General features: G+C 37.9%; 1 protein-coding gene across 1 annotated transcript; it reads left to right on the top strand.

Annotated features, from left to right (window-relative positions):
- The first annotated feature begins 57 nt into the window (after positions 1-57).
- On the top strand, positions 58-7,928 carry LOC124379788 (cadherin-1-like). Its single transcript, XM_046840349.1, is given in 14 exon segments — positions 58-240; positions 446-560; positions 1,635-1,888; positions 2,486-2,623; positions 2,705-2,860; positions 3,002-3,146; positions 3,279-3,451; positions 3,723-3,842; positions 3,923-4,108; positions 4,196-4,440; positions 4,542-4,684; positions 4,768-4,992; positions 6,998-7,135; positions 7,138-7,928. Coding segments are annotated over 14 exon segments (2,148 nt in total). The 5' UTR covers positions 58-189; the 3' UTR covers positions 7,197-7,928.
- Positions 7,929-10,583: the final 2,655 nt, after the last annotated feature.

The raw sequence follows: 10,583 nt of genomic DNA, 5'->3' as shown, positions 1-10,583 counted from the left end.
GTAAACGCCTCTTCCAGCCCTGAACCTTACAGCATGCAGATGTTTCACATGTCCTCTTTTAGCCTGACATGCACACACATCTGCACACAAAGTGAAGTTTACATTCACTGCACCTGGTTTCAGCCATAGGTGGTGACTTTCTTTCCGATTAAAAGGATTACCTTCACTATTCTTTCTTCTCGACCACGAATGGAGTCTAAATGGGACCTACATTTGGGAGTTGTGTTTCTTTTACTCCAGGTAGATACTTCTTTGTGCATATACGTATTTTTTGTCCTCATCTGATTGTATTTTTCTCTTGGCCTCATGCCATTTAAGCTTTTATTCGAAATTGTCGCTTTTTCATCTTCCAATCTGTCCAAGAAGTTCTGAAAACGAATTAAAGAAAAAAAAATCGAATTTCAAAGAAACAAACCAAACGCGATAGTTTTTCCCTCTACTAAAGGTCCTTTGCTGTGGATCTGGAGAATCGACGCCATGTTCTCCAGGATTTGCGTCTGATCTTTTCCTCTTTAGAGTTCACAGAGAACACCTGCACAGGGGCACGAGACTCGGCACAGGTAACATTTACATTCTTACTGAATTATTATTAAAAAAATTTCTTACATTTTAGTTTGTACGATATAATTGTAGTTAATTTCTAACTTAATAAAGGCTTCTGATATACTTTTGAAGGCCACTTGATTTGAGATAAATGGGTTGTAGTGACTCTGTATTGTTACCTTGAGTAGAGCTCTGAGCTGTTTTGTGTGATAAGGACTGTATCCTTGCTTGTGAACTCCGTGTGCTTGCATTCCGTTCCCAGTTTATAATGAGTCGAAACCCCAGCTGCTCGTTCCTACTGTTCAGCTTGAATAAGAATAGTTTTCTCCTAAATTACCTGAAAACACCAGGCTCCTTCAAGGTGCTACTCGATTTGTATTAGAATAGATCAAGTGCTTCTGTAGTGATCTTGATGATAATGTGTGCTTGGGTGATTCAGCCAGTTTCTCTGGGTGTGATACACAAGCTAGAACATGACCAGGTGAGGACTTTTTCTTTCTTTCTAAAAGCTTATGGTGATCAAACCTGAGCAGATATGTTCAGGTGCCTTCCACTGAGGTCGCTTTAATTTTTTTTTTTTCGTCTCAAATTACTTCTCCCTCATATCGAAACTGCTTTAATCTCATGTGTTTAGGCTTGAAATTGATTTTACTTTAAGTGGAAGCTTGCTGACCATCATTATGGAGATCTGTAGTTATTTTTATTTATTTATATATATATATATATATATATATATATATATATATATATATATATATATATAGTGCAACTTTGGATTACGAAGTTTAATTCGTAAACTGAAAAGTTCGTATCCCGATACGGAACGAATTATCCCGTATTCCGATACGGACGCTAACTGACGCTAACTGATGCAACGAGCTGCGTGGGAGAGCATGGGTGGCGAAACGAAAAGAACCAACTTGCCTGTGATTTTTTGGTGCGCGACGATGAGCTTTTTAAGTCCAATCAAACCATTTGATCCAGTGTTTCAGACAAGATTCCCCAAGGTTTCAGAATTTGTCTCCAGTCTGAGAACACTTTATGTTGATGTATAAATAATAGCATTTTATTCTCTCTTGTTTTCCGTTCAGTTGTTTTTAATGACTGCAATGGAAGAACACAGACAGTCTTCGACTCTTCCGATAAGCGGTTTCACGTAGCTACGGATGGCACCATGAAGCTGAAGAGATCGATCACTCTTCATGGCGGCCATAAGATGTTCTCCGTCCATGCTTGGGACTCCAACAGAAAGAAACACACCACGTCGGTAAACGTGGAACATCTGCGTCGAGCTGGCCATCATCATGGGCTGCTGGAAGACGATGTGGCAATTGAGCCAGTGCAGGTACAAACTTATGTAGCCTGACCTCTGCTGGACAAATCTCAGAACTACTTCACCTGTGAAACCGTCTAGAATTGTCTAGTCTTTTGTTTCCATTTATTTTCTTGCTTTCATGGGTGAGACATGTGCCAAAAAGAAAATGCATTACTCAAATATGTCTTAATAATAACATATTGCATTATTTAGTTTTGTGGACAAAATTGTTTAGGCATTTTTGTTTACAATTTTTTTTTTTTCTTTGCATCATTTTTATTCATGCTGCACAGCGTATTGTTTTAGTTGGTAGCTGTATCGCATTAAAGGTACAAGAAGGTCTGACATGATTTTCATTTTGAATGTAAAGAAGTTTTGTATCTGCTGAAAATGTGTTAAAAACAAAACTTATTGAATAATTTCTCCTTTTAAAGAAAAAAATAACATTAAAGCTTGTGTGTGTTACAACTGGACGAGTAGAGAATGCTCTTAGGTTGAAGCTAACATTTTTTTCTTTTTTTTTTTTCTTTTGTGCAGTTTCTTTTATATACACTAGGCTTTTGGTGTGACTACAGATTGGAGACATGTTACTGAAAAATTTGTTCTTTTATTTATTGCTTTCTATAGACCGAAACCACTTCAGATCTCTTGTATATGGAGTTTCCAAGAGCAAGTGGGTTGCGGAGGAGAAAGAGAGAGTGGGTGATTCCTCCCATCAAAATCTCAGAGAATGACCGAGGCCCTTTCCCTAAGTCGATGGTGCAGGTATGTAGAGCTGATCTATAATTTGTGATGTAATTTTTCCTCTGTCTTATTTTATAACAAGTCGTCATATCTTGTGTCCAGATTAAGTCCAGCCATGCCAAAGAAACACAGATGGTGTATGAAATCACAGGTGAAGGAGCAAACCAGCCTCCAGCGGGACTTTTCACAATAGACAAATACACTGGAATGCTTTTTGTGTCAAAGCCTCTAGACAGAGAAGCGAGAGATAAATATGTGGTGAGACATTTTCCTTTGTATGTGTTTGGTTAAAAGTTGTACTAGTCTGAGGTAGATGCTCACAGAAGAGATTAGTGTACAGTAATATTGTTTTTTGAGGGTTTTGGAAATTTACCATGTTTTTGTTCTTGTTGACTCCAGCTGCAAGCACATGCCAGGTCCGTTTCTGATGGCATTAAAGAACCCGAAATGGAGGTTATAGTCGAGGTAATCGACCAGAATGATAACTCTCCTGTCTTTACCCAAAATCCATTTATTGGAAGTGTACCAGAAGCTTCAAAAATAGGTAATAAAACTTTTTATAACACTATCTATAATCTCAGTCTATTTGAATATCATGGTTGGGTGTCCACATTCTTTTGGCTGTATAGTCTACAACTTCACTTAATCACAATGTCTTCTTGCTCTCCTATCAAAGGATTTGAGTTCATGACGGTCAACGCCACCGATGCAGACGAGCCGAACAACGACAACTCCGATATCCGGTTCTCCATCATCAGTCAGCTTCCAGCAGAGCCAAATCCAAACATGTTTGCAGTCAACCCCATCACTGGGGCGATTCGAGTGAATGCTGATGGTCTGGACAGAGAGGTACGGGCACAGATTTCTCTCTTTCTTTATTTACATCCAGCCTCACTGTCACTAGTCTGACTGGTAGAAATTTCTGATCAAGCAAGATAGATTATTTATTAAATAATTCTTCAGCAGAATTTTATCTCTACTAATACAGTGTAAACCATTATTTGTACCTTTTTTGAAATCTTAGTGGAATTATTTAAAATTTTGGGTGCTGCCTTGTGCTGCCATCTGTTGGCACGTTACAAAACTAGTCTCAACTTTTTATTGAACCCTTATCTTTTAGAAATATCCTCAATACACGCTGGAGATTCAAGCAGCAGATATGCGGGGGGACGGTCGCCCGGTCATGGGGAAAGCTGTTATTACCGTAACAGACAACGCACCTCAATTTGAGCAAAACTTGGTAAGGAAATTACTGTTTACATGTTTAATTTTCTGTTTCGTTACATTGTTCATTATAAATGTATGATTTTGTTTTTCCAGTACACAGTGTCTGTCCCAGAGGATAAAGTGGGAGCTTTGGTAGTGAAAATGCCAGTGACTGATGAAGATGAGGTACAGTCTGATGCCTGGGCAGCAACGTTTAAGTTCGTCAGTGGTAACACAGGTGGATTTTTCACTATTGCCACGGGACCAAACCAACAAGAAGGCGTCATTACAACCGCCAAGGTACAACATGCTTCTAAATTAAGTGCCATCAGCGGTCTTCAATAATAACTGTAACGTCTTAATTGTAACGTGTACATCATTTCACAGGCATTGGACTTTGAGAAAAACAACAAATACACGCTGGTGGTGGCTGTAGAAAACACGGTTCCGTTTGCCAGACCTTTGCCTACCTCAACTGCCACGGTCATCGTGAACGTGCTGGACGTGAACGAGGCTCCAGTGTTCGACCCGCCAGAGAAGTTCATTTCTAAACCCGAAAATACACCAGTGGATAGCGAACTGACCGTGTACACCGCCACCGATCCGGACACCATGAAGAAGCAGATAGTGACGTATGTGCTTTCTCGGGTTTAGACCTTCTTGTTGGATATTTGTATGGGTTTCTCTCAGGAGCTTGGATAGTAATTTATTATTACGATGGTGTGTGTTTCAGCTACCGTATAGGCAGCGATCCTGCTGGATATCTGAATGTTAATAAAGACACCGGACTAATTAAAGTCAAGAGTCCCATGGACCTGGAATCTAATTTTGTGAAAGATGGCAAATACAGAGCTCTAATTCTAGCTATTGATAACGGTAATAACACCCACATCCACTTCCACCACATCCTCAACAGTTTTATTTTTGGTTTCCTAATGAGTATTTTGTGTGTTTTGCAGATGAAGTTCCAGCAACTGGTACTGGTACCCTTGTAATCGAGTTGGAGGATGTAAATGATAACGCCCCAGTAATTACAGAGAGGGCCTTCACGTTATGTAATAAGGAGACGCCTCCAGTGTACCTGTCGGTGACTGATAAGGATGGGCCTCAGTTTGCAGCTCCTTTTAGTGTCCAGCTGCAAGGAGAAAGCAAAAACAATTGGATCACCAAGATGAATGATTCTAGTAAGTTTCTTTTTTTCTATTTAATTACTGAAGGAATTATGAAACCCAAGGAAATCCATATTTTAACCTCTAAAGAGACTCGGGGAGACACTTTCAGATGCTGTTTCCTAATATTGTGCTATTAACTGTTGATGTAAATTCAATTTGTACGTCACGTTCTTAGTGAGACATTTTTACAAAAAATAAGTAGAATATGCAGTTTTACATATAATGCATTAGAATAGAATCGATCATATCGAAAATCTTCATATACGATAGATGTCTTATCCTATTTAGAATTTTTATTTTATAGCATTTGCCCTTCCTGTTTTTTTTTTTTTTGTCGCATTTTAAATTATTCTTAAATTAAGCAAATTTTAACATTGCATATTTAATATTTTTACTTTATTTATTAAGGGGGGTCGAAACCTGCCTGGCGTTAAATGAAAAGTAATTGCCACTAAACCTAATAACTAGTTGTCAAGTCAAGTCAAGTTTATTTCTATAGCGCTTTTCACAACAGACATCGTCTCAAAGCAGCTTTACAGAAATCAACAGTGAAGGTGAATGGTGTGTATTTATCCCTGATGAGCAGCCGTGGCGACTGTGGCAAGGAAAAACTTCCTTAGATGTTATGAGGAAGAAACCTTGAGAGGAACCAGACTCAAAAGGGGAACCCATCCTCATTTGGGTGACATCAAGAGTTTGATCATAAATCTTTCAACAATACAGAACACTGGAGAATGAGAACTAACATGATTACTGGAGTATAAGATTATAAGGAATGTTCTTTTTACAGTCTTATACAGTCTAAATGGTTATAAAACTAGGAGCTACTGAGCTCAACATTTGTGATCATCACAGATCCAGCATCAGCTTCTCCATGCCAGAGCCTTTAAACACTCCAGGAGGTCCAATGTCAAAACCACACATGTAGCGGGAACCAATTGGCACTGGTACGTCTCTAGATGGTTCAGGATGTTTGCGAGTTCGGCATCTACTTCTTCAAAGGTCCATAATCTTTATGAGGTGGGAGGTGACTGGAGCTGGCCAACCTCAGGATGCCTCGGGATGGGAAAAAAAAGAGAAGCAGTTGAGAGGAACTAGCGTAGCTGCTGTTTATAATTATGGCAGGACTCTGGAGTGCTTTGGCACCTTGGAAGGAGCTTAGAGGCGCAGTGGTGCTTCCGGGGGAACCCTGTAGCGCGAGAAGCTTGGAAGCTTGATGGCGCCTTCTGTGGATGTCCGCGGAATGGCGCCGCCCACTTTGGCTTTTTTTTGGACTGTGACGTCGCCTTTGGAGGAGCTTTGAAGCGTGACGCCGCTTCCTGAGAGACTTGGTACCGCAACGTCGCCCTTACAGAGACTTTGAGAATGAGGAACAGGTGTTGGTAGTTAATGCTGGGAGAGAGGCAGCATGAAATGCAGAGAGAGAGGCAGCATGAAAGCCTCAGAGGGGGGTGTGGCATGTGGATCCCTGACAATTATTGACTGTGATGAGAATGTTTTTTTTGCAGGATTACTTTTCATATAGGGTCAGGCAAGTTTGGACAGTTAATTCATTTTTTTCCTCTAAAATGAAATCTAAAAACTGAATTTTTGGATTTACTCTGGTTCTCTTGGTGTGATAAAATTAGCTTGATGATCAGAAACATTTAAGAATAAATACGCAAAAAAAAAATTTGGATAATTTTTCGCAGCCCTGCATATTTTAGTTCTATTGTTACTAACACAACGGTTGTAAAGGTTCTTATCTTCTCAATAGAAAGATAAAGGCAACGACCCTTGGAAATTAAATAATAAATTGTTCCACTGTTGTACCCATAGACTTATGGTATCTGTACTCTTGTGTCACATGATGGTACTTCAACGTTGGTTTATAAACGTGTATTAATGAAGAATTGTGGCTTTAGTTTGGTTTAGAGTTCGAGTTTCTGCACAGCTTGCAGTTTTGTTGAAATATATTTTGAACTTGCAAACCTGTCCCTCTAATGAAAGGCTGCTTCTTCCTCTTCTGTCAATGCAGAAACGGGGATCATACTTACACTCAAACCGAAGACTCAACTCGACTATGGCATTTACAACATCGTTCTAAGGGTGTACGACAACCACGACCTCTCACAAGACAACAGCGTCGATGTCACTATATGCGAATGCATGGGAAGTGTCTCTGCCTAGCTGGATTCGGCCTCACCGAGGTGCTTGGAATTTTAGGGGCATCTTAACTCTGTTGTGTAATTTGCCATTATTTATTTATTTATTTTATCATATTTGGGGTTTTATACACTCATAACTTTAAGGTTCCCTGGTGGTCTAGTGGTTAGGATGCGGCACTCTCACCGCTGCGGCCCGGGTTCGATCCCGGTCAGGGAACCAACCCCAGCCATTAGAGTTGCACAAGCCTTAGTGCCGGTCCCAAGCCCGGATAAATGGTTAGGAAGGGCATCCAGCGTAAAAACATGTGCCAAATCAAACATGCTTATTACATTTACGTTTTCATAGAACCTGAAGGCGACAGATAACAACCCCACTGCTCCTCCATAATATTCCCTGCTGGTGTTTGATTATGTAGGTGGTGGATCAGAGGTGGGATCTCTCAGCTCCCTGGACTCCTCCAGCTCAGGAGATCAGGACTACAACTGCCTCGGCGAATGGGGAGATATTTGCCGACATGTACGGAGATGGAGAGGACTGAGGAGGAGATCAGGAGGAGCGCTTTTGGGGGAAATGGTCTGGTGAGGCATGATGAAGCACATGGTGGGATGAGCTGTAAATACGGGACAGTTTTAGTTTCCATGTTGGCTTATGAATAGTATCGGGACGCCACGGTCCCAAACAGTCCAAAAACAAAGACCTGTTAAAGAAATCGCCTTTTTTTTGTATTTGTTAATGGATGAACTTTACTGCATGGTTTTCAAAGCACTGAGGTACAATGTTTAACAATCAATAAAGTTTTATTTTTATACTTTTTAGGTAGATTTTATGTTATTTTCTGTACGGTTTAATTGAATACTTCTGTATAGACATTTAAATTGTATGTGTAAATTTGACTGTTTTTATATTAAATGTTTTACTGTGTAGCTTTTTGCATTGACTCACTTATTAACACTGGTGCTTGCAGCGGTTTTAATTTCACAATTTAAGTATTTTATATTGTTTTGGGGTTTTTTTTATATTTCAAATATCTTTTGTTTGAAAATATCAAACCATTATGTATGCATTTGTAACTGCAGTTCAAAGCAGTACATGTCTAACTGAGCTCCATTAAACATCTAAATACCAGTTCAGTTGCAGATTCTCAGCATTGCAAAGATGAATTTTGTTGATACTGATTTTATTTGCTTGGATACAGGCAAAATGTCTTATTCTGATTGCCTGATTAAATGTAAGAATTAAAGATGATGCACACTTCATGGCTTTATGAAAAAAAAGCCCATAAAATGTCAAAATCAATGTATGTAAAGGGTCATCCATGTCCCTGCTGTGAACTGACCAGAGGTGGAAAGTAATGAAGTACAAATACTTCATTACTGTACTTTACTTCACAGGTTTTTTTAGACAACTTTTTACTTTCACTCAATACATTTTTACACAAATATCTGTACTTTCTACTTTTTACATTTTCAAAAACAGCTCTTTACTTTAGTTTTAATCCATTGAGAAAGCAACAAGAAGTAAAGCTAATGTGGATGAGACAGAGGGAGTCAGTGATGTAAACAGTCTGAGAACAGAGACATTCCTGATCGCCTGATTATCATCATCTTTTCTCTGCTTGTGTTCTATATATAGATGTTCAGTCCAACATACATTCATTCACGACCTCCTTTCTTTACTTAGATATAAAATAAACAAATAAACCCCACCCAAAAATATTTTTAATCAGTAAACATTAGTTTTATTTCTGCACCAAGTTTAAAATCAAACACCAAATCCACCATAATTCACACAATAAACCCTCTGGGTGGTGTTTTGTGGGTTTTTCCCTCATAATGGCGAAACAAACTTTCTTTTTTGATTGTACAGATAAAAACAAAACATCATTCGAATCTGTATAATGTCAAATTTTATTTGTATACACTTATAATGTCATGTCATTTCTCTTCACAAACACAAATAAAACAAACTGAATCTCAGTGAATATTTACCTCACAGACATAATAAATATATGTGTAGAAAACTCAAAATGTCTTTTACATAAACCACTCACATCAAATAAAAATATTCTCTGATTCTGTAATCAGTATGAAAACATAAATCAGTATTATTTATACCATAAATCAGTAGGATTTTGATAAAAGCTTCTTGACTAGAAGAGGTGCAGTTTCATCGGTATCACCTCATTAACTGTCCGGGTGGAAACATAGCAAAGGTTCCGTTTGGTGTCCTGATGATTTACGTCATTTAAACCACTATTATTACTTTAAAACATTTACAAGATATTGGCATCCATATTTCTCAATGTCCATGTTTCTTAAAGTGCGATTAAGTTGCGATTAAATATTTAATTTGATTAATATAAATATGATGTGAGTCCAATTACCAAGGTGACACTAATTTTTACTTAAGTACATGTCAGAGACAAAACATCTTTACTTTCACTCGAATAACAGTAAAAACATCATTTATTTGCGATTGGTGTTGGATTGTAAAGAGAAGAAACTGTCCACTAGATGGCGCCATTTAATTTGAGTTGTAAGCGTACGCGTCGGTGTTTCATTGATAATTTAATTGCAGTCTTTGTTTTATCAAGTAGGATTTTTGTACATCTTTGAGTAGGTAAAAGGTTTGTTCTGGTTCCTCAATGTTAGACACCTACTGTCAGACTTGGAGGATAAAGTGTGATGGTACGGAGCTTCTTTGTTGGGTCCAGTGATGGAACTTAATTTCACAGAGTGACTGGTGCTACTGGATTTATTTATTAGGAAGCAGGTAAACATTTTGTGCTCAAAGTTGATTTTAGAAGCAGGAAAAATGGGCGTAAGGATTTGAGTGAGTTTGATAAATTGTGACATCTAGTCGACTGGGTCAGAACATCTCCAAAACTGCAGCTCTTGTGGGATGTTGCTGGTCTGCAGTGGTCAGAATCTATCAAAAGTGCTTCAAAGAAGGAACAGTGGTGAACCGACAGGGATATATATATAAACTCTAAACCTAACAGAAAACCTATCTCCATTTTTAGTGCTAGAAGAAGAAATAATCGAATGAACAAATAAATGAATACATTTATAGGGATAAACTTGTAGGGACTAATTCATGACGTATAAACATATATTTATATACTTTTCATTTCTATAAAGCTGATTTTCAAAAATTGTATTGAATTGAATTGGAATTGATAATAAATTATTATTATACATTTAAATGCACATTTTGAAAAGGCCTTTTTATAGTCCATCTATTAATTATAAGCCACATAAAAATAATTAAATGTACAGGCATTAAATAATTTTTTGTCCCTTTTTTGCGGTATATAACAGTGTTATAACACAACAATATAACAGTATTTTTAAACAGAAATGCTTTTTTCTTTTTATTGAAAGTGGAAACAATTGAACTACATACAAATTGTGTCACTTCCCCTAATAATTTCTTTTACAACAAAATTCTATTGA

The sequence above is a fragment of the Silurus meridionalis genome, chromosome 26 (assembly GCF_014805685.1).
Source record: "Silurus meridionalis isolate SWU-2019-XX chromosome 26, ASM1480568v1, whole genome shotgun sequence".
NCBI classification, from domain to species: Eukaryota; Metazoa; Chordata; class Actinopteri; order Siluriformes; family Siluridae; genus Silurus; species Silurus meridionalis.
Note: the sequence above shows the minus strand (reverse complement) of the source record. Positions and strands in the feature narration are given on the sequence as shown.